Source organism: Microtus oregoni, unplaced genomic scaffold (genome assembly GCF_018167655.1).
Source record: "Microtus oregoni isolate MIOR12 unplaced genomic scaffold, Mior012 000077F_ref0000221, whole genome shotgun sequence".
NCBI lineage: Eukaryota > Metazoa > Chordata > Mammalia > Rodentia > Cricetidae > Microtus > Microtus oregoni.
This window is the reverse complement of record NW_024544029.1, coordinates 2137501-2163377: the sequence shown is the minus strand read 5'-3', so window position 1 is coordinate 2163377 and position 25877 is coordinate 2137501. Positions and strand designations below refer to the sequence as shown.

Genomic DNA, 25877 nt, shown 5'->3' with positions numbered 1-25877 from the left:
AATCAAAATCATCCATCTAAAAACAAAATTACTCACTTTTTAAAAATGCACTTGACTTTGTTCTCGTTAGTATTTGTACAACCACTAGACACCTACCAATTGTTTCACTATTCATTTTCTCTCTCCTCTCTCTCTCTCTCTCTCTCTGTCTCTCCTTCCTCCTCTCTTTCTCTCTCTCCCTCCCTCGTTCACACACACACACACACACACACACAATTAATTAGGATATATACTCACACATCTTAGGGAAAATGAGTATTTCATACATGAAATCATTAAATCTTTAAGTTCCTTACAGAGAATTAAAAAAATAATATACATATGCACACACACAATCTTAACAGTTTTTCTTTTGTAAATACTGTACATACTGTCAACTTTTATTAAAATAAAAATTTAAAAAGAAATGTACTATACTTAAACAGAATTTCTACCACACACAATTAATTCACTTTATGATAACACAGAATGTACTTTAGCACTTGGAAAGTGATACCCGAATGATGGATGACAAAAACTGCTAACTACTTACCCACAAACCCATACTCTATAAAAATCATTTACAGTGCATTTATGTGTGTATGTCTAAGAGAACAATGGACATATCTATATGTGATTTTTAGGGAGTCCCTTATGGCCTATTACATGATCAATCTTTCTGACTGTTCAATGAAATCCCAGATTCCAATTTCCAGCTTCCTATGTGTGGTGTGAGACAAGATTCTGTTTGGTGGCACGGGAATGGTAAATGCATGTACAACTGTCAGGTTTGTCCTTCAAGCAGAAAAAGGGCCTCTTAAGTCTCTCCTGTTGTCTGAAAGCAGGGTGAGGTTTCAGATAGTGAATTCAATCAGGACATGTCCAGCACATATAGCAGATAGAAGAGTAAGGTTCAAGGGCTCCTCAGAGCTATGTAGGTCTGGACAATTTATGAAAACAAATTATTAAATGATAGAGAAAAAAACTGCTGTCCTTAAGCCACTGTGTAACAGCAATGAACCAAGGGTCCTACTTCAGTTTAAAAGACTTCCCTTACAGGTCATCAGAAGGAAGAAGTTAGGACTTAATGACATAGCCTCAGTGGTCATTCTCCTACTAAAACCATCTAGGACAGACCCAATTATTTACATTTTTCTCAAAAAAAGAGAGGAGCATGTGCTGTATCACGAGACAGTGTACACTTCTGGTTCAGATTCCTGAAGAACAACTGTATACATCTTGCGAAAGACAGTTCTTCATGAGAACTTGCTCAGTAGCAACTTGGCATTTGTAATCTTTACATAGTCATTTAAAGGGGATATTGGAAAAACATGAGAAAGCAAGCATAGTAAAATACCATATGGTCAAAAGGACTAGAGAAGTAATGGACAACAGAAGCAACCACCCATTTTACGTGTTTAGGAATAATCAGATAGAACTGAATCATGTTTGTAATTTATATTCATGTGACAGAAGCAGGAGGAATTTTCATTGATGTGTTGAAACATAATCCTATTCACTAAAGATCAAGGCTCCTAAATGCTTTACAAGATACTCTCAAGGCACCCTGTTCTGACTAGTACAGTAACAAGATGTGGCTGGCTTTGCACTTCTGCTTTCATCAATCAACTAAACAATTTGGCTTTTCTTGCGGCTCCAGCTCTCTGTGCTCAGCCGTGCTTTCCATGCCGCTCACAACTGGAACAGCTATGGGCTTTTCCATGCATCTCAGGAAGCTAAGCATTTTTCTTCAAGACCAGCCCAGTTGTGTTCATTTTTACCTACCAAGTTGGTCTGCTGACAAAGCTTTTCCTATGAACAGTAATCCTGTGAGTGGATTACTTCTGAGGGCTAGTGAGGCCAGGAATGAGCAGGGATCAGATAATGTCTACTCATGTGGATGGTCTCAAGGCACATTGTAAGTAACTCTTTTCAAGGGAGGGTGCACAAACGAATCATGTTTAACTCTTACCACAACATTTTCAAATTCCACCAGAACACAAACCACTATTTTCTACAGTCCACCCATTTCACAGTTTGAAGATTCTGAACCAAGCATTTCTGTGATGACAGCCAACCTAGTAGGCCACAGAAAATGGTACAGTGAAGGAAGAAATGCTACTTCAGGAGAAGTTTAAACACCCTTTCCTTGCAATGGTTTAATGAGAACAATGAACTAAGTTCTGCTCCACTCAAACTGCAGTTGAGCAGCACAAAGAATACGATCTCCCCCCCCACCGCCTGCCAGTATCCATACAGGCTTGTTGCCATGATAGCCCACAGACCTGCACACAGCTCTCAAATCCCTTATATAAAATTAAATTGCACATTATTTTCATACAACCTAAGCACACTCCTCCACACTCTTTAACTCACCTTTAGACTACTTAATTTAACATTGAATCCTATATAAATCTTTCATTTTATATATATAAAAATCCCCCCCCCCCCCCCCGCCCAAGACAGGGTTTCTCTGAGTTTTGGAGCTTGCCCTGGAACTAGCTCTTGTAGACCAGGCTGTCCTTGAACTCAAAGAGATCTGCCTACCTCTGCCTTCCTAGTGCTGGGATTAAAGGTGTGTGCCACCATTGCCTGGAATAAATCCTTCAATGTTATATTATGTTGTGGTGTGTCCAAGAATATCCAAAGTTTACATGATTGTGAACTCATGATAAACTTGCACGCAAATAAACAAAAGGCACAAAAAAGGTGGTTTTCTTAAATTTCCTAGGAGGCAGAAGACCTTACTAACTGGCTCTTCTGTAAACTGAATTCCAATATCAATGTGTTCGTGACAACCATGAGAACACTACTAGATACTGAAGTATGAAGTACTTCTCTGAATGTGACTTCCGACCTAACTCTTAGTAAATGGTAGTTTACATGTATCTTAATATTCAGTGAAATTATATTCCATTCTCTTATTAAACCAAGCAGATTTATTCTCCTACCTTAACTCTACAAAAGAATACAAGATTAATGCTCCAAAAACATAATTTTCCTTTAGATATTGTTTTGCTAAAGAATGAATAACAGCAACACAATATCAAGCCTCACACCTACAGTATTAAACACGTGTGCATGTATGTTAGACACATTGTATTTTATGTGTGTGCAGTGCATTTTATACACCTATGCACATGCATTATAATGTGTGCATTGTACACATGTGTGCATGGGCATATTATACACACGTATAGATGTGTGTATATAGCTAAATACTTTGTCTGGTTTTCAAAAGAAAGAAAAATCTATCACCATCTGGTACCAATCTTCAGACCTAGTTTTGTTCAAGGCCTGTAGCCAGGTTCATTTTATAATTGAAACATGGTGCCCACACCTTCTCTTTTCTTATATCTGAAACAAATCTTCTAACCATCCTTTTTCCTCTTCCTATCTGGATCCAAGTAGGTTTTCAACACCAAGATGAGCTCAAGGCCTCATCCATATGTTGCTGTTTACTCTAAAACTAAAGTGATTTCCTTTTCTTTTTTTTTAATTCGAATGACTTTTCAAGCATTCATATGTTGTCTCCAATAGATATACCCATGTCAAATAACTCCTATACTAACCAGTACTGTATGAATACTTTGGGGCTACAAACATCATAAACCTTAAGTTCCAATGTCTTGTTTGGGCTTACCAGGTAAGAAAACGGTAGCCAATTAACAGCAGTGTCTCTGTAGTAGAAGTATACAGAGGGCAAAGTGGCCCTGTGTGGAGAAAAGGATCACTTCAAGCTGCTGGAAGACATAAGGCTTTATACACAAGATAATATGACATTTTAAAGATGGGTTAGGAACACCTTAGGCACAGAAGGCAGAGAAAACAGCACATTCAAAGGCAGTGGAGGAGAGCAAGTTGGTGTTCTGAAGAACTATTAACAATCAGGCCATCATGACTAGAGCACAGATCACCAAGCCTTAACACAGTCTCAGAGACATGGATCTATCCTCAAAGAACTAGCAAGGCCAAATGCACAAAGCACTATCAATTTTTCACCTTTGTGATTTCACGCCCATCAGGTTTGCTCGTTTCTAATCTTGACACCACATTACACTTTCATTTATACTTCACAAAGCACCCAGAAATATTCAACTCATAAAAATTCACTGCTCAAAATTCCCCAACAGCTTCAATAAAACCCACAGAACTTTACAAACCATACAAGAGCCAACTCTAGTCATACTGGCCTGTCTCCATTTGCTCTTTATTGCTGTGATGAAACACTAACCAAACCCAATTTAGGGAGGAACTGGTTCACTACTTCTTACAGGTTAGAGTTCACTACCAAGGGAAGCCAGGGCAGAAACTCAAGCAGGAACCCAGAGACAGGAGCTGATGTAGAGACCATGGAGAAACAATGCTTCCTGGCTTGCTCCTCAAGGCTGGCTTAGCCTGCTTTCTTATACAACTCAGGACTCCCTGCCTAGGCGTGGCCCACAGAGGGCTCGCTCCTCCCACATGAATTGTTAATCAACAATAAGCCCTATAGACATGCCCACACTCCAGTCTGACAGTCAATACTTCTATTAAGGTCCAGTCTTCCGAGGGGAGCCAAGTTTGTGTCAAGTTGACAAAACTAACCTAAACAGCCTCCATAATTATTCCCAGAAGACAATTGGCATGGCTCTTGCTGTCCAGTCAATCCTAACCCAGGCATGTACCTGGACTGTCTCTTTATCTTTGCTGTCTGCACTCAAATCTCACCCCCTCATAAGGCTTGTCTATTTAAAGATGTAACCCATATCCAAAGACTACTTCCCTTTCTCTGTTTTATTTTTCTCTTTATCTTATTATTTCATATGCTGCTTGATTTTGTTTTGTTTTTCTTTGGTCATTACACTAATTCCAAAGAATACTTTCCATTTTCATCACTGATCTATGTTCAGTGAGTGGAACAGTCCCAGCCTGTAACAAAAACCATAAACTGGCTCTGTCTCTTCAACTAAATCCTTAGTTTGTGTACAGTAAGACTTGTGCTTTTTCTATTAATCATTTATTCTGTGACTAAACAAAGAGCAATATTCTGCATGGCAGTTTCACGTTTGATCCCTGGAAGCAGACGGGTCCACTGCTTTGTATTTTGTGCTATTGCGAAAATTACGGAACCTCTTCTAAACCTTAGTTCCCTATCATAGGATGATAATAGGCATCGATCTTGTAGGAGAGTGCTAAGAACTAAAATAATGCAGACAAGCACATTACTACCGTCCAGGCAGACAGCAAGTATTGGTTAGATAGCAAAGTGATGGCAAGAAACACTCCGACTCACCAACTGCTTACACCAAGTTCTCACATCATTTCTAGTATCCATTTCTTCTCAAAGTAGATATTTTCAGAAAATTCTGCATCTGCATATGCCGGCTTAATATATCAACTCTTCTCTACCAAAATTGTATTTTTGCTGTTAACTTATAAACCGAGACATGGAGAGATTAATGTATGTAGTTTTACTTAAATATTTTTTGAAGGCTAGGAATGTAGCTGAATTGGTAGAGTGGTTGCCCTGCATGTACCATGCCCTGGGTTCAAGCACCATTCCCACCTAAACTAGGCAACGGAAGTACTCATACTCTCAGAGGTGCTTCTGAAGAAGGTAAAGGAAGATGAGGAGTACACAGCCATTCTTGGCTACAAAAAGTTAAGAGGCCAGCCTGACTACATGAGACCGTGCCCCGCCCTCTTAAAGGAGAGAGAAGAAAGTTACTTAAGTGATAAATTATACAAAAGCCATATATATCATAGATGTTAATTTATATTTTTTGCTAAAACTGAGTCTTGGTGTCTGTTTCACAAAACCTCATAAAAAAAAAAAGGTTTAACCTTAGAGCCAGATCACTAAATAAAATGTTATACTTCTAATTCTGTACTATATAGATTTGAATTCTTTCAGACTATACCAAATTAGACCTCCCATTTGTTGAGAGAGCCACCATGAGGACTTACACTCCCAAGAAACTAGCCAGTGACAGGATAGTCTCTCAGAGTTAAGCTACTACACATATCAGGAAGTAACTGGGGGCTTTAAATACATAAATAGTTTTGTTAATAAACTGTCCTCCACCTAAGGCTTATGCTGACAAACAAAACAGGACTAGCATCAAGCTAAATGTCAACCCTACCTTGACAATGGAACTTGAAAGCACTGTGGCATTCATTTGTAAGCCCAGTGCTTGGGAGGCAGGAGGGCCTGGAGTTCCAGTGAATTTTTAAAGAGTTTTCTTCAGTGATCTAGAAAATAGGATAGGTCCTATCTTGTAGAGGAACTATGGAGCTCCGTTCACATCAACAGAAGTCAACTGTTTTGCAGCACCAGTTTTATAGGAAAAAGGGATGCAGTAAAAGATTTAAAAACTGCTAAAGTCATCACCCCACAACTACCTCACCACCTCCATGTTCTGCTTACTCCTTTCAAACCAATTTTTATAAAGTTATAATCACATGTGTTTGGTAACAAATGCCACACATACACGCACACACACACACACACACACACGTGTGTGTGCGTGTATGTGCATGTGGTTTGAGTATGATGAATGTGTAAATGCAGAGGACAACCTCAGGTGTGGGTTTCCACCTTGAGACCAGGTCCCCTGGTTTCCCCTGCTTCTTTTTCTGTTTTGCCTCCCATCTCCCCGTAGGGCATCAGAACTATAGACACTCCCGCAACACATCTGGCTTCTCCTTGGATGCTGGGGATCTCATGCTTGTAAAGCAGGTGCTCTTACACACGGAGTCATCTTCTGCACTCTAGAACACCACCAAAAAAGCTAGATATCACCGGGTTAAATACTAGCCCAACTTCTGTGTGACCTGTACAATGTTTTAAACTCCTTTGTCCTATTTCTGAACTCACATCATAACAAGTTATGTCAACACGGATATGAAGGAGAGAGAATGTGTTACATAAAATACACAGCTCAACTGTGATGTCTTAAGTCAGAGGTATGCTACTAAAGTGTAATAAAAACATAGTTTTTTGAAAAAAACTATTTTTATTGTATGTGTATGAATGCTTTTGCTTGCTTATTTCTGTACACCATAGGCATGCAGTACTTTCAGATGTTGGATCCCTAGAACTGGAGTTCCAGAAGGTTGTGAGCCACCATATGGGTGCTGGGAACTGAACTTGGGTCCTCTGGATGACCACCATGTGAGTCATTTCTCCAGTGCCCATAAAACATAAAAACCTATTTTAAAAGAATTTTCTTATACTGATGTTTTAAAATAATCTGTCCTACCATCCCTTTGTTTTGCTAAACTATAATTCCTCATTATTAAAAGGAGAACTTAAAAAAAGAATTAGTGGCCAGCTCTATCAACTATGTAAGTTTAAGTTTTTCTAACAAAACATTTTTAATAACTGATAATCTATATAGTAAGACTTTCTTGTGTTGAGCCCTCCATTATCCCCATCTGTATTACAAATACAATTCTTTAGGCAAAAGAAAGCCAAAGGACAATGCTAAAGTGACCTATCACCTTCAATGGCCACCAAACCAATATCTATGCCTTACAGTTGCCTCCATCCAGGAGACCATCTCAACACTAACAGAAAGGTCGTATTTCTATAACAAAGAATCTCCAACAATCTTCTCCCTGTATTTCTTTAGAGAATGGAGTGAGTAGTGAAAAACAGTTCTGAACTATGTCTTCTTGTAGTAAGAATATAGATAGCTGTTAACTTCATGTAGGCATGCCAGGAATAACAGCTTCCTTTTATCACACAGCCTGAGCTAAGCTGTTCTTAAAGCTCATCCCACAACTACGGCTGATGGCACTATAAACTAGGAGGTTTGGTAGACATACTGAGCTGCAGCTATCTACGTCATTATTGCTTCCACCTTTATGATACTGAAATTTCAGGCTCCGTAAGCTATTCTACTAAAGCTGCTATAAAATATTAAATGTGTACACAGCATCTAATATCCATTCCAACATAACCCTTTAAACTTTTTAAGATTTGTCAAATTCCTACAATTTTGGTTACAATGAATTGATCAAGAGATTACTAAGTGAACACTCTAAGAGATAAAGAGAACCACATTCTGCATCCATATATACTTAGGGCATGCTACACGATTTATAAGGAGAATAAAGGCGTATCTGAGCAGCTCCCAGGACAACAACACTTTTGAATAACCAAATTAGGCCTAAAGGTGAAGGTCAAATACAATATACAAAGTAAACAGCAACACTTCAGTGATGCTGGAGCAAATAAACATACGCAATGAATTTGCTTTTCTGGTCTATGAGGTAGATGCCTACAGAAAATTCTTAAAATCAAAATTAACCTTGACCTTTATAATACAAATGTCATACAATGATTTAAACTGCCGTATTTTGCATATCAAGTATGGCAACGGCCAACAAAGACAGCAGCAATGGAGTTTGTTTTCGTTTTTTTCCATACTGGAGATTAAAAACTGTGTGTGCCAGGCAAGTGTCCACAAAATGAGTTATAGTCCAAATCCTGAAGACTTTTTGTTTAAATTTTTATTTTACGTGGGATTTTTTTATTTGTATTTTGCCTGCCAGAAGAGGGCCACAGGTGCCCTAAAACTGGTGTTACAAGTGGTTCTAAGTCCCTATGTGGGTTCTGGGAACCAAACCCAGATCTCCCAGAAGAGCAGTTAGTGTTCTTCATCACTGAGCCATCTCCCTAAAGACTTCTTCATAGGTAGACTATATAATAGGAAAATTTTCTCCAAAGTTACCATTTAATACTGTAACTGATTTTTTACTTACATATTAAATTCCCAGTACATGAACAATTCAAATATAGGCTGTAAACTGAGATTTAATAAATATAACATGCATCGGCTCCTCACTTTAGAGATAATAATGGCCTGTCGGTAGTGGTGCTTGCCTTTAATCCCAACACTGGGTAGGCAGAGGCATTTGGACTCTGAGTTCAAAGCCAGTCTAATCTACTGAGCAAGTTCCAGGACAAGCAGGACTACACAGGGAAACCCTGTCTGCTCCTAGCCCCACCCCCAAAAAAAGCAAAAAAAAAAAAAGATAATAATGAAACCACTACAGATTTGTGTATTTGCACATAAGAATGTGGGTATGTGTGCCTGCACACGTGTATGTATTTAGGCCAGAGGCTGGTTTCAGATATCTACTTCTGTCACTCTTATTTTCTGAGATAAGATTTCTCACTAAATCTGGAGCGCAGCACTTTTTGCTAGACAGACTAGTCAACAAACTCCTAAGATGTACCTGTCTCCACAACTTCTCGATCCCCACAGTGATGGATTTACAGGTCACACTACTACACCTGGCTTTTACATGGGTGCTGGAATCCGGGTCCTCATGCTTGCACAGCAAATGCTTTATCTACTGAGTCATTTCCCCGGCCCCAATTTAAAAACTCTAGTAGGTAAAAACATATACAACATATCTTGAAATCTGACTTAATAACCTAGCACTATTGCTCATTCAATAAACACATTTGTGAATATTTCAAATGTCAAAAGATTATTACATTAGGATTGCATCAAGAACACACAGTAGGAGGTATCTCAGTGATGAAATGCTCAGCATAGCAAGGCAGTCAGAATTAGGGCAAGGAAAAATCTGCTATCTCCCTACTACTTAAGTTATATTGGCCAAATCAATTAGAAAAAAAGGAAGAGCCAATTAAAGACATGAAAAGTTGAAATTAAAATATGTATTTCCAAAAGACATGCTAGTACAAAATCCTAGAAAAAAATATTATCAATGATAAAACCAAGCCACTAAAAACTTGTTGCGGGATCTTTGTTCACACTGACACTCTGAGACTGTCAGTAAAGCTGACTCTGAAGCAGCGGATGGAGTGAGCAACTAGTTGACCAGAATTAGCCATGGAGGTTTTGGAGGACCCAGGATACAGATAGAGAGAGACACAGGAGGTAGTAGGGAGGGGCTTAGAAAGATTCACAGGTCCTTCTGGATCAAGGAAGGAGTGAGAGAAGTTTACTGGTCGCTGCTCTGATCAATTAGGGTTTTACCCCTATGTCTGACTCCTGAGTTTTATTTAATTAAGGAACAATATAACTAAATGCCTCAAAAACTGACACACACAAAACAACAAAAGTGCAACCTAAAAGAGCAATGGCCATTTAAAAAAAGCATACAGAAAACCACATCAGCAAGAGCAGCACAAAAGATGACCCTAAAGAAGGAACTTTTAGGACCTAGAATGAATAGCCCTAAAATTAACATGGAAGAACAAACACAAAGAAACATCAGAGAAAACCTTTAACATAAAAGTCACTGGGCGACAGGACTCTGAGGCTGTAACAACTGCAGGGCGGCAAGATGCCATCTCTGAATCCTTCCACCTGGTGAAACATGCAGGCTAACAGCACAGGGCAGGACTGTGGAAGAAGACAATTTCATGAACTGCTAGTGAGTTTTTTTTCAAAGTTCTCTAGTCCTAAAATAATTTGGCAATAATTAGCAAAACTATACACCAGCTTTCCTTCCCTCTGCTGCCTCACCTCCACCACTTACTCTGCCGGCGGCTCCACAGCAGCGTGTAGTGGGTTCGGCAAAAGGCTACCTGTGAAAGCACAACTCGTCTGGCATCAGTATTAGTGTGATGTTTTGAAACAATAACCTGAGTGTCACTATGTTTAATAAGCCCTTGTTTAATAAGCTAGCAGAGAGAAGCACAATGGAATACAATGCAGGTGCTAAAAAAGAAAAAAAAAGGCTTCTATGAATAGATGAGTAATTTTCAAGTGAAAAAAAGCTAAAATACAAAAAAGGGGTTTCTAAATTTAAAAGAAAATTAAAAATATATATATGCTTTATTTTTTCAAAAAGAACAAAGATAACCTGAAACTAAGGAAACTAGTCAGTCACACAAATAAAGCATGAGAATGAGGTGGAAGATACATGAAGCCCCCAAGTGTATTTATCCCCTAAACCTTGATTTCAGAATTTTACCAAAATTGAGTCTTTGAGCAAAAATGGGAGATAAGCACAAAAGTAATAAAATAGGGGATACAGGAGTTGTGTTGTAGTTCATACAAGTAGTAAACATCTAGAAAAATTCCAATCACCGTAAATTTCTTTTTGAAATGAAATAGGGTTCTCATTTTGTAGCCAGGTTAGTCCACATTAAAAGACTCAAGCGATCCAAAGTGATCCTCTACCTACGTAGCATGTGCCACCAAAGCCAGTTTCATTGAATATTTTAACCTAATATTTCAATAACATATCTTCAATAAAAACAAAATGCATTTTTGTCTTGAAAAGAAAAGCCTATAGTTCTACTTGATAGTTTTGTTTTTGTGGTACAATGGGTATAGTAGGAAATAATTATGCTGTAGTAAATGAATCCCCACTGCAAGTAGAGAGATATGGATAATGTAAGAAGGCAAGAAGAAACTTAGATGACTATGGCCGGAGCTGTTACCTCACACCTCATGATTTATAGAAATATCTATGTCATCCAACAGTTAGAGACACATGTGTATGTGCCAATATGTATGTATGCTTCCCCGGAAAGGGTCTGGAAAAAAAATCTAATAGTAATGAAAACACATATGACAGTATCTATACACTACTCCACAGCAGGAATCTAGAGAAATAATGATGACTCTAGAGCTAATAACAAAACTAAGCTGAACCTATAGTTGATGTTTTGTCAGAAAGGAAGGAAAAGTTAAAAACTAATGTAGACACATGACAAAAGTCAAGGAACCCACTTGAAAGGGCTCCCACCGGCAAAATCCAAGCAGCAAAATGTATGAGAACAGATTGTGGACCCTTGTAGAAATAAAAATCTCAAAAATAAATAAAATGAAAATACTTCCCTTACCCAGTGACTTATTTAGCCACAGGCTTATCAAGACAGATGGGATGACTGAATCAGAAAGTGAGTGTACACATGTATCACAGCAGTAATTCAAGGCAGAACCAACAAGAGTAAAGGGTAATGGTCAGCAAGATGCTTCCATGGTCTCAAAATATGTCTCACAGGTTCCTTCATCACAAAAGACAAAATACAGTGCAGAAACCAGGACACCTTAACCAAAATTAACTTCAGCAATAAAGGCTCAAAGTGACATCTAATGAATGCCTCCTGCCAAAATGTCTAACCTAAATCTGACCCTGAACCACTCAGACAAACCAACTTTAGAACACATTCAACCTACACTTTGGTTGCTGTTGTTATTTGGGGTTATTCAAATAACTGTTATTTGCAGCAGCGCCTCACAATACTTCCTAGGCTGACCTGAAATGTACTATGTCTATTAGCCCAGGCTGGTCTTGAAATTGCACAGCCCTGTTGTTGGCTTACAAGTATGTACCAATATGCCCAGCTTTGACAGCACTATTTAAAATGGTAATATTCTAAAAAAATGTAGGACAGATACAACTGGAAAAAAAAAGGCAGGTAAACATGACACATAATCATGAATAGCATGAAACAACTGCAAAATTTGAGATAAGGTCTGTATATTACACACTACAATTAAATTTTCTGTTAAATCTATGTAAAGGTTTTGTTTCCATATGTGTGCATGAGCATACATGTGACATGTAGGTAAATATGCATGCCAAGGAACAGACTGAGGTATCCTCAGAAATACCATCTAGCTCCTGTGAGACACTGGCCTGCAGCTCACCAATTAGGCTGGCAGCCAGCTGGCCCCCATCTCGGCCTCTCCAGCACCGGTCCCCATCTCGGCCTCTCCAGCACCGGCCTCTCCAGCACCGGTCCCCATCTCGGCCTCTCCAGCACCGGTCCCCATCTCGGCCTCTCCAGCACTGGTCCCCATCTCGGCCTCTCTAGCACCGGTCCCCATCTCGGCCTCTCCAGCACCGGTCCCCATCTCGGCCTCTCCAGCACTGGTCCCCATTTCGGCCTCTCTAGCACTGGTCCTCCAAGCATGCTGCATTTCTACACGGATTCTGGGGATCGAACTCAGCTCTTTTACTTAAAAGAAAAATGTTTTGCTGGCTGAACCGTCTGTTCTTTGAAATAAGCTCTCACTCAGTAGATTAAGTTGTTTAAGAACTCACTGTGTAGTTCACACTGGTCTCAAACCCTGGCAATCCTCTTTTCTTAGCTTTCCAAATGCTGAGAGTCCCAGGTAAGAAGACTTTTATTCCAAGGTAGCATAAGACTAAACTAAACACAGTCATTACTCCTGTAAAGGCATCAAATGATTAAATAGTGCCTACTACAATGTACTATGTCTACATGCACCATCAGATACAAAAAGAAAATCATAAAAATACAACAAATAATCTAGATAAGGTGTGAATAAGAATTTATGAGGGTGGTGGCACAGGCCTTTAATCTCAGCACTTGGGAGGAAGAGGCTGGTGGGTCTCTGTGAGTTTGAGGACAGTCAGAGCTGCTACACAGAGAAACCTTAACTCAAAAACTAAACTAGCTATCATCTAGCTATTAAGCAAAAATAACAACGAAGAATTTACATATTTGTAGCAAAGCATTTTCAAAAGAGAAAACATAACAAAAAAAGAAAACTGGTATGTTCACTATTCATGTTATTCAAGGTAACCTGAAAGACCAATGTGTAGCAACATGGGGTTATATAGAAAGGGGAGTCAGAAATGTGATTCTCTAATGATATAAACTAAAAAGAATACATCAAACTCCATAAGCACTCTTGACCAGTCACCCATTATCAAAGAACACACTTGGAAACACAGGCTACCAAGGTACTAACTTCAAATAAGAATAAACTCAGGAGCTGAAGAGATGACTCAGTGGTTAAGAGCACTTGCTGTTCTTCTAGAACTCCCAGCACCCATGCTCACAAACACATGCAACTCCAGTTGTAGGGGATCAGACACCTTTCAGCTCTGAGGGCACCTGTACTCATGTGTGTGCACAACATACACAATTAGAAATTTTAGAAATTAAAGTTTTAAATTAAAAAAAAGCATAACCTAAAGCACATGGGAAATCAACTTAGCCCAATAGCAATCAAGGAAAACATCCTCAACTCTGGGGTGACAATGGACACACTAAGGCAGCCCTTGCTCTAGAGGACCAGGAGTCAGGACCCCAAATCTATGCTCTCTGATATTTACTTATTTGTTTATCTACTTAGTACGTGTTGCTAGAGAGAGAACCCAGAGCCTCATGTGTACATTTTCACAGAATATTCCTACTGACCTCATGTAAGCTTTTATTAACATTGTACTTCCTTAATTACTGGGCTAGGAGAGAGACAAAATAAAACTTGACCCAAAAGACTTCACCATAAAAAATGTTATAATTATAGGATAAAGAGTATCTTTGTAAAGCAACTGATCACTGGGCCCACAAAGCAAACATTACATATAATGCTAAGCACTCAAAGACTAGAATTACCAACATTTGCCATCCTTCACAATAACACGAACATCCAAACAACAGATTAACAATGCCAAATTCCATTCCGTAAGAAAACTTTCCAGTTTAACCTTCACTACATGGTAACGAAATTTACTGATACACAAAATTTAAACACACCTAGAACATGGGATGTACATGAAATATTTAGCAACTGTACAGGGTGGAGAGTTATGAATAATGTTCTGTAAAATAAAATGGGGTCTACTACTAAGGACAAAAATGGGAAGGCAAAAGAGAAAAAGCATGCTCAACACATGAAACATGGTTCCTAACTGGAATGTAACACTGGGAGTTGAGGGTGGAGAATATTACTCAGTAGCAGAGTGCTTGCCTAGAAGGTACAAAATCCTAGGTTCAATCCCCAATATGAACAAAAACAGGGAAGGAGGGAAGGAAGGAGGAAAGGGGAATACGGGAATACAAGCAGAATTATGCCTCTCACTACTTAAAAGTAACCTACAAGCCTCTAGAAGAAAAGGCTCAGGAATATAAAGAGTTTTTAATGGTGTTTTTTCCTAGGATTAAATAACAATAAATGCTTCTAAAATTTGAAACGTTACATGCGAGCAAATTAAAACACCGGGGCTGGGGAGATGGTTCAATCAGTAAGGTACTTGATGTGGAACTATGAGGACATGAACTTAGACCCCAGCACTACTATACAAAGCAAGCCGTGGGGACTGGAGAGCTGGCCCAGTGACTAAAAGCACTGGCTGCTCTACCAGAGGACCAGGATTCAATTCCTAGCCCTAGACAGTGCTCACAACCACATGTAACTCCAGTTCTAGAGGATCCAACACCCTTTTTTGGCCTCAGTGGGCATAAGGCATGCATGTAAGCGGTATAGAGACAAAACATTCATACACATTAAAAAACAAAACAAAGAAAGCAGGATGTGGTGTAACCCCAGTGCTGAGGGAGTAGAAACTGGTGGATCCATAAGCTCATTCGCCAGTCAGCCAACCTGAATGTATGAGCTCCAAGTTCAAAGACAGAGCCTCAAGTTAAAAAAGAATGTAGATAGCTATATAGGATGGGATCCAAAGTCAACCAGTTTTCAACACTCGTGCACATTGACCACATGCATGCAAACATACACAAACAAGTACATGTGTACACACACCACACACACACACACACACACACACACACACACACACAAATACTGCATTAAACAAAGTATCACAGTAATCAACTCATTTAGTTTTGGTGCTTTGAGATAAGGTCTTTCCTGACCTCTCCCCCACCCCATAGGTAGTACTGTTATCCTCACAGTAATTTACATATGAACTCTCCTAGGAGGAATCTGGATGGAAAAGAATCCTTGCCAAGATGATAAGCACTGAAGAAATTTGGTTAAACCAATGGTTTCTCATTTGGGAAGAATAATGTGAAGTCCAAACAGGTAAAAACAACAAATATATGTTAAGAAATAACTGGAAAAAAAACTGAAGGGAATCTTGTTTTTAACTTTTTTTAAAGCCCAAGTTAAATAACTACAGTTAGGGTGAGATAGGAGTCTTCTTCCTAAGTAAAACAGTGCTCTCTCTCTGAAACTCAAAGTGCAGGGTGTGCCCTGACTCTGCTTGGTGACAGGTGCAGCTTCAGCAGGTGCTCAGAGCAGATGCCACTCAGAGGCTTCGTTCTGGATGTGACCCTGGCCAGCATGTTGGTGCCAAGTTAAGTCAGTTATCTCAGCAACTAAATTGATTTCATTGGTACTTAAATCAACAGTTCTCAAACTCAGACCCACTAACAACCACCTGGGGGCATGCTTTTTAAAAGTACAGTTTCAGTCTACTAACTACTAAACCCACGGGTCAATCTTACCATTGAGATCTACACACCATATATAACCTCGGCTAGCAAAGCACCACTTATGAAGCATGCTTACATACTAAAGCTGTGAGTTATCAACCTTTAGGTCCAGCTTCTTCCAGGACAACAGGATAGAAAAACCAGTTAACTGGTTTCAGGAGGAAGTCATCAACCAAGTCCCTAAGTCAGGACCTTCTAAAGGACAAATTACCTCGTTACTCTAATAAATAATGGCATATGGAAAAAAGAACAAGAACTGATTTTTAAGAGGTAAGACCCAGCAGCCAACACATCAAAAACATCGGCTTTTTCAGGTTCCATCACAACACACTATGGGGGTAAGTGGTAGAGTCCTGCACTCACTGATGGTGTGTTCACAGAACTACAGTTCTGTTACTGGGAAGCAACATGGGTTATAGCAATTACTCCTAGATATCAGTAAGAGATTTCAGTCTCAACAACAGGGTATCACAATATACTTAGACAAAAGTAAGAGCATGCATTTTGTAAGACCAAATTTCCTCAATTTACAACATAATATATTTGCAAAAACTATAAGCTCAGTGATAGATCTACCTTTTTTAACAGAAAAAAACATACAATTAACCTTTTTCTTAAAAATCATATCAACAAATAATCTAAAGACTAATAAATGCAAAGACACATGGACATGAAGCATATCTGAAGACAGTAACTATGAATAATGGAGAATTATATATGATAAAGATTTGTAAAACATAAAGGGCTTAAGGTGTTCTTTGAAAAACAAAATTTATTTCCAAACTGGCAATCATAGCAAACACTTAAAAGTGAGAGTGAAAATTTACACGTAAGTCTTTATTACAGGATATCATATATCCTATGTATATGTGTATTAATAGATGGATCTTCAAGAGGTACCCTGAACTCATCATTTTCTATCTACTATTGTATGATTCTGACCAAATAAAATTGCCAACATTTTGGTTACATTATGGACCAGGGCACCAATGATGTTACAGATATTTATCTTAACTTCAAAAACTAGTATCTTTTATTTTTATCCAAAGCGCACACAGCATGCTGATGAGGTAACTAAAGCACAAGCCAACAAAGCCCGATAACCTGAGTCATCCAGAGGGCCCACACCATGGAAGACAAAACTCTCAGAAGTTGTCCTCTGGCCTCTACACATTTGCTATGACACACAAATGCACAATGAACAAACAAGTATACTTTAAGTATACTTATAATTTCAAGTCATAAAATAACTAGAGATAGCTTTAATCCAAACACCTCCCTTCTAAATTCAATAAAGTCTGGCCTTAAAACTGTATCTACTGATAACAACTTTTCCCTAATATCAAAACTCAGGATATGGCCTCCCCAGTTTTCAAAGTCACCAGAACTGAAGAAAAACACAAATTTTTAGCAGAGTTAGCATCAAACTCAACACAATCACTAGTCTATAAACAATAACTACCACAATTTGCCAGGGAAACTTATACAAATTTTTTAAAACTCAAATTTTCAATACAAGTATCATGTTTTTTCTTAAAAAAAAGTCTTTTGTTAGAATAAACAGGAATTATAGGGACAGCTAAATCAACTAAAAACCTAAATATAGCCGGGCGGTGGTGGCGCACGCTTTTAATCCCAGCACTCGGGAGGCAGAGGCAGGCGGATCTCTGTGAGTTCGACAGAAAAACCACAGAGAAACCCTGTCTCGAAAAACCAAAAAAAAAAAAAAAACCCTAAATATAAAGACTCAACAAAATTAAAGTTATTATAAACTTTTTCCTAAGAAGGAATAACCAAGCAAATAAATGAGTCTGAGACTCAATTTTTTTTTTGGCATTATTTATTTACTTTGTGTCTGTGGGTGTGGGCATGCCATAGCACACATGTGGAGGTGAGAGGACACTTGTGGAAATTGGTTCTATCTTTCCACCATGTGGGTCCCAGGTACGGAACTCAGGGTTGGTGGCAAATATCTCTATCCACATCTCATTGGGCTTCAAACTTAATCTTTTGCCATGGGGATAAGGCACAGCTCAGGCAGAACACTTGCCCTGAAGGAGGCCCCGAGTTCCATTCCCAACACTACCAAAAGCAAAAATAAAACACCATTTTTTCTTTTCTTTTTCCTTTTTTGTATTTGGCCTCTATCACACTGACATCTGAGCTGTAGTTCAAATAGTAGAAAAACCCACTTTTTTCCTATTATCTTTCCCTATTTGAAACTAAGGCCACTGCTTATCTTCCAGGCTCAAATTTTCTTCTAAAATTAAAACTGCAATGTGTCTTTACTCTTCTTTTCCCATCAATGAACACGCAATACTCTTAATATTCCCCTGCAAGAACTACTGTTTAACTAGAATAGTTACTAATATAACTTTGTACAACCATTTATGAAGATATGGAAATAGCAGCGCCACAAAATAAATAAATAAAAAGCCATAAATCTAGGCCAGGAGAAGTGGCACACACCTGTGGCTGTAGCACACAAGAAGCACAGGCAGGGAAACCTTGAGCTCAAGGCCAGCCTGAGCTACAGAGTGAAGCTCTGCCCCAGCTGATTTAAGTTAAATATATAGAAACTACATGAGTGTGATACAGAAATAGTCCACGTTTAACCTATTCTTCTTCCTAATCTCATGTCTTCGAGTTTACAATTCCCAAACTGTGCTCCAAGAAACCTAGTAAGTCTACCTCAAAAATGACATTTCACACCATACAGCATTATGGTGGTACTTGGAGTAAGGACAAAGGAAAGACAGTGATCCCGAAGGTGTTAGAGAGTCACACCCCGAAACACAACCTCTGAGTCCTAGATAAAATAGCAGTAGCCAACTTTACATTTATGATTCAAAATCATTTGACCTTTCCTAAGAGGCACATACTATGTTTCAGGAAGACTGGCTTTTACAGCGCACAAATACAAGTTTCTGCCTTGACCGTGAATATCAAAGAACATGGGGATGGAAGTGGAGGCAGAGAGAGGGAATCCACCTGCTCTCACCCTACCAGGCCACATGTCCCCTCTCAACTCCTACAAACTCTTTATTATTAATCTCTAGTAAGCTTGGGAAAGGCACAATAAATAGCCTTCACAAAGAAAAAACTGTTCCAAAAATACTTTACCTAAATTTATACATTAGGTATCTGCATGTTGATGAACTAAAATGTCTTTCCTTGTCCCACTTCCAATTTTGTTTAGTTTGAGAATACAGAAGAGCTTACAGGAGTGCCAGGCTTTCCTAAGACATAAAAGTGGATCTCACATAAAGTTCACCATTAAAACACCTATCCCTCAAGAGCTGCTCTTATAAAATGGTACTTCTAATCAGAAAAAAAGGTATTTCTAGTTCACAGCTGAGGCCTAAGATCTAAATAATAAAGGCATATGTGTATGTTAGGAGGGCTAAGGATGTAGCTCAGTGCTAGACAGAGTTCTTGACTTGTGCTGTGTTGGAGGCAGTGGTGGGGGAGGGGTATTATGAAATCCCCTAGCTAGTAACCTGGGTCAACGTCTATCTAGGAAAGTAAATTGACTTCCAGTTTGAGCAAATGCATGCGGCTGAAAAACATGGATGCTGACAGCTGACACCAACCTGATGTGATCAGGCTTTCAACTTCCTTCATCCACTTTCTACTTCCAGCAAGTCTGCAAACCTTTCAGAAATGGCACACACTGTCACAAAACAGCAAACTCAGGTTTGTTCAAAACAAAGGACACAGCTTATGAAATTAAAGTTATAATTCTCACTTAGTACCTTACTAAGGATTTAGTTATTCTCCCTGTCCCCATTATTATTTTATTTACTCTTAACTAGGAGTGATCTGGGTTTTTTTTCCAGCTGTTTAGCAATTTATACTCAATGTGCTACTTTACTCACTTACTGAATAATACTGAATTCTGTCCCATCACCTCAAGTGATTCATAAAATGCTTCCTCACTGACCTACATCTGACAATCCCTAAATGTGTTTATGTCACTTAACTGATAAAAGTTAACTGCTGTAAAACAGCTACTCATGCAACTAAGGTCTTCTACCCAGAATTGACAATGTGACTCCAGAGTGGCTACTGTAAGCACGGGTATAGCCAAGCTCTCAACTGTCCCCAAATGCATGCACACTAAACAAGCAGTACTGCAAGGTTCAAATACAAAAAAAAAAAAAAAAAAAAAAACAACAACCAAAATTTGGAGTTTTATACAATAAAATTTCAATGTCTAAGATAGTTCACCTCCTTTCCAAGTTTTATAAAGAACACATCAAGGTAACCTACAGCTGTACTATAATTATAGTTACATTCCTGGTATCTATAAGTGAAAAGATTCTCAAATTAAATGTTTACTTAAACCTTATAGCAAAACTACAAAATCTTTTTTTTTCTTAGACAGGGTTTCTTTGTGTAGCCCCATCTGTCCTGGAACTCACTCTATAGACCAAGTTGACCTCAAACTTAGAGTAACTGCCTCCCAGTTACTGAAACTAAAGGCATGTACCACCACACCTAGCTAGAACTTCAAATTCTTAATCCAAGTAAGAATAGCAAATTGTTCCTAAATCTTAGTACCATAATACGGCAAAAAATAAAATTCATCAGGTAAATAAGTATCACACTGCTTATAGATATACTCAGGCATAGAATTAGCCAAACTTCCAATTATACTTTAATGTATTGAACTCATTTGTAAATGACAAACTGAATCCATAATAGCATAAATTTTACCAAGCGCATACAACAAATACAACTTTTTGATATTTGAGTTTCTCCATAAACAAAATGTGGAAATAATGCCTTATCCTTTTTCACTTATATAGACAATCTAACAAGTATTCGTGGAACACACTGAGATAAATAAGCCAAGAAGGTGCTAACTGAAAAAAAAATATTAAAATATAATTTTAAATATAATAAATGTTAATACTTCTATATACTGTCAGAAGGCACTTAACATTTTTTAAAAAACTAAATTCTAGTGTTAAATAATCAACTGCATATTCAATTTTAGACTGAGAAATTTTGGGTAGATAATCTACAGTTGAATGGATGTGTATTTAATAGACTCAACCTAACTTTTGGCAGACTACAATGTCTCTGTACTTAATGACTATATTTGTACCAAAAAGAACATAGAGGTGTTAGAACGTGTGCATGATTAACATAGTCTGCTCTTATTTGTCTGTAAGAGTGTGTGGCTGTATCAAATGATATTAGTCTAACAGTTGCCCATTCCAGTAACTGTACAACTAACTACAGGAGGACATAGGCAACTATGAAACTTGTAAAGAGAGCTAACAACAGCATTGACAGTCTCACAATATGTCCAAAGAAAAAGCAGCTCAAATTAAGTATTATGTAGACTATCACTCTGATGTATTAAATTCTTATTTCTCACTCTATTACTAAATCAACAGTTTGGGAAGCATTTTTATCTACCCTTTTATTTAAAAGGTATTTTGACACACATAGTAACACACACACACACACACACACACACACACCCCTGGTATTTTCTAGAGTTCCTATGGAACTCAGTGACTGCCAAGTTCTACGAACTCTTCTTCAGTGTCAAGCCTGAAGTCAATCTCTCCAACTTGTGATTAGAGAGAACATTGCAAAGCCAAAAACAAAAGAAACCCACCAAAAATACAAGGTATTGCTTTCCTTATCAGGAAGGATGGTATTAAATCTGATATGGCAGGTTAACTTGTCAAGTCACTTCATTAGCATATCTGGCTGAGAAGGCTCTCTTAAGGTTAACTAGTAAAATTCCTGTTAGAGTCTGGCATTTGGTCTGCCAATGAGATTTTTTTTTTAGAGAAAGGTGTGTAACACAACCCAGTACACACATCCTCTCAATGTACAGTACACCACTAGGGAAAATTCTATCAAGGTTGGTAGTACCCAGTTTTTGATCATCCTATTTCTTTTCAAGCCATGCAAATCTTCACATGGTTTTATTTTCCAAAACAAACAAACGCTTTAACTTTTTCTCAGTATCCTAGCTACAGCCCTACAAAAGCAAACCTGGAGAGGGACATATGGAGGCAAACAAGTCTAGCGGAGGACACAGATCAAAGCAGCTTCTAATAGGAGCATAAAGCCCAAGTTGACCTAAGAACAATGTAAATACTTAAAACAACCTGGAAAGTATCCAGTCAAAAAGACTAGCTCTAAGGACAATTACTGCATGGCATAATCCCAAGATAGAAAAGACAACAAGAAGCAACCTACTTATAATTAAACTTTACAAAAGAAAACAGTCCAGGTATTTTATTAATTATGCTGATTGTTAGTATGAAAGCAAATTTTACAGAAAAATACACATCTCACCAGCCATATATACCATTCAGAATCGAACACAGAAATGTAATCTATAAACTTAAAAAATACTAGGCATAACTTTAGAATACACAATTTAAATATACAAAATGCTACAAATGTTTTAAACTGATTAGTACAAAAGCCTAGCATGTATTAGCATGATTCTCTCAGGTCCTCTATCAGAAACAGAAATCATCAAGTGACTATCACTCTAAGTATTAAATTCTTGTTTCTCGCTCTATTACTACATCAATAGCTTGAAATGCTTTTTATCTGCCCTTCTATTTAAAAGGTACTCTGACACACACAGCCACCCACGCCTGGTATTTTCTAGAGTTCCTATGGAACTCAGTGACTGCCAAGTTCTGTGAACTCTTCAGCAGCGGCAAGTCTGAAGTCAATCTAAGGCAGCCAATAGGAAGTACACCTGTGCAATTACCCTATTTCCTATTTCAGAACCCTGAGCCCTGTACAAAGTAACTAGTGCATCTGAAGCAACACAAAACTCAAATTACACAGAAGCTACATTACAAAAATAAAATAAAGGCATATTATATCACCATTACCAATATTTATTAGAAAGAACTATTAAGATCATTATTTTAATTTTAAATAACTAAGAACACTGGGTAATCAAACAAAAATAAAGGTTGATTTCAAAACAAAGTACAATATGAACGGATCTATAGAGGAAAATCTACGAGGAAAAAAATTAAAAGTCACAAAGTACATTATCTAGACTAGTCGTACACCAACTAAGTAAGAAATTTACTTTTTTTTTGAGCAAACAATCAAAATATAAGGAAAAATTCCAACCACAGTACCTGGGTTTCACGCCATCCCCATTTTCCTAAAGATACTGAATATTTCCAAGTTTCTCAGAAATCCAATAACAAGAGCTCCAAATGAAATCCTTGCCAACCAAGGTATCTCTAATATATATATATATATAATTTATGTAAAAATATTCCATTGAAAACTTACTGAGTAACAGTTCCAATAAATTCCCTTAAAAAAATCCCAAAAGTCAAATTGTAGAGGATTAAGGAATTTACGATGAAAGAAAGAAGGAAGAAGAAGAAGAAGAAGACGACAACGACGACAATGACAATCTTCCCACAGGTTACAAAGTTTCCTTAAGTAAGTCTTTTACTAAGCATCATCATTTCTGGTCCTCAGTGGCTATCAAGCAGTCAATAACAATGTCACAAAAGAATGTTTACAAGATAGGACATGGGGTGTCACCTGTAATGACTTTGTATGAAAAATGCAAATGGCCGTATTTTAATGTGAGGAAAACTTCAGCCTCCTAGCATCTCACTTTATTGACAGTAAATGGTTCCCAGGCTGAAATAAACAAGGGACTGGAAATTGTTTACAGGGTAAATTTCTTTGCTGTTTAATCTCCCCTAAGTCCCTCGTTTCCAAACACTGAGGAAAAGTCACCACTACTCACCGCAAGTAATACTGTTTTAAAGCAAAGGCAGCGTTAGAACAACTTCTGGGAAAGTTGAACTCTTCAACAATTTCTCCCCACTGATTCTTCTCGGAAACCTGTTAAAAACACAGGCACACTTGTCTGAAAGTGCCCAATCCAAGAAAAACCTACCCTAACTTGGGAGCTAAATGCCCATTCTGCAGCGATCTGGAGACACCTAAGGCACCAGTGGGTGTCTGGGGTCTAGCCACAAGAGCTACTAAGCCAGGGCCGCCTGAATCACTGTGTTTTCACCAGAGAGCCCTGTATTTAGCAGCACTTGTTTTGTTTTGGGGGTGGGGGGGTTGGTGGGTTTGTTTTGTTTTTGAAGCCCGGACAATAACCAATCGCAAGTCCCTCTGTCGCCCCCTTTTAAATCTCAACGCGGTCCGTTTACACTAAAGAAAGAAAAAAAGTTCAAAAGGATCAATACTGCTCCGGACAGCGACGTCCGCGAGCTCTGGGGGGGCCGGGGCCGGGGCCGACTCCGATCCCTCTTCCAGATCTATCCATCTCCATAGGCCCTTCTTTGAGGCCTACAGCTTCTGCCTAGCCTTGAAGCCTAAGATGGCTATTTGCAGACAGGTCCTGCTTTCTTTTGTTAGCTGCAGAAAGCCAGGGCGAGCGGGCCGAGGCTGTGCCCCCGGCCGCCGGGATCATTTCGCAGCCGATTATCGATGTTAAACCTGCCCGCGCTAATTTTGAGTTGCACGAAAACTGCTCAGAGTCTGTGTGTCTCTGTGTCTCCGCCTGTGCTAGAGCGGCAGCAGCGGCGGCGGCGGCGCTGACTCGCGGGCGGGCGGGCGGGCGAGCGGTGCGGGGCGGGCGCGGGGCTCGGCGGGCGGGCACCCCTGCTCGCCCGCGCTCCCCGCCGCGCCGCTCAGACCCCGCGGGGCCGGCCGGACACCGGGCAGGACGCTCCCCGCCGCCGGGCCGCCCGCCCGCCCAGCCCCGCGCCCCGCCGCGCGCACGCGAGCCACCAGGCCGAAAACAGCCCCGCCGCCGGCCGCCTCCGTGCCACCGCCGGCTGCGAGCGCCGAGAACGCCTTGTGCCCCGCCGGCCGGCCACCCCCCTCCCCCCGGGCCCAGGCGCCCGCTCCCGGGCCGGAGCAGACTTTTTTTCGGAGCAGGCCAGCGAGAGGGAAATACAAATTAAAACTTCCACTCACCTTCGCGAATCCGCCTAAAGTAGTGACTCTGGTGTAGAGCCCGTGAAGATCCAGCTCCTTCCCACCCACCGCAGGGATCTTCTTAAACGGCGACCTGCGGGCGACAGAAAGCCCCGCACTTGTCACCGGGACCCCGCGCCCGCCGCGGGCCCCGTTCGCCCCGGCTCGCCCCGGCGCTGCCCCCCCGGTCCTGCTCTCACCCTCTGCTGTGGTGGAACTGCCGCAGCTCGTCCAGGAAAGCCAGTCCCTTCCTCCGCTCGTCCGGAGGCGCCTTCCCCGTCGAGTTTGCCATTATTTTGCCAAAGGAGGTCTCCCGAAAACCCAGATCGCGGTTCAAACGCGGCCCCCGCTCCCCGCGCTCCCTACCAGCGCCCGGAGCCCATTCCTCGGCCGGCGGTGGCGGGGCTCAGTCATGGGCCGGCGGTGGCGGCGGCGGCGGCGGCGGCGGCGGCGGCGCAGGGAGGGAGGAGGGAGGGGGAGGAGGCGAGGAGGAGGGGAAGGAGGGAGCGGGAGGCCAGGGGGAGCGCAGGGCCGGAGGGAGGGGAATTTCTAAAAAAGTTTAAAGAAACGGGAGCGAAACTAGAGGGGCAGGCGACGGGCGGCCGGGCGCGGAGCCGCGGGGCGAACGCGGCCCCCACCCTGCCTCGCCGCCTCCCGCGGGCCCGGCTCTGGCCGCCTCTCAGCGCCGCGGGCCTCGGCGGCTCGGCCCGGGGACGCGATTCAACATGGTGCTGCGGCC

General features: G+C 40.1%; 1 protein-coding gene across 1 annotated transcript in view; it reads right to left on the bottom strand.

Moving 5' to 3' along the window:
* The window catches only part of Arid2 (AT-rich interaction domain 2), a 131194-nt gene extending 105633 nt beyond the window's left edge, over positions 1–25561 (bottom strand). The window contains exons 1-3 of the mRNA XM_041642560.1: positions 25339–25561; positions 25139–25232; positions 23949–24046 (exon numbers count right to left, since the gene is read on the bottom strand). Coding sequence (XP_041498494.1) covers positions 23949–24046; positions 25139–25232; positions 25339–25430 — 284 coding nt within the window. The 5' untranslated portion in view covers positions 25431–25561. The remainder of the gene's footprint in view (positions 1–23948; positions 24047–25138; positions 25233–25338) is intronic.
* Positions 25562–25877: the final 316 nt, after the last annotated feature.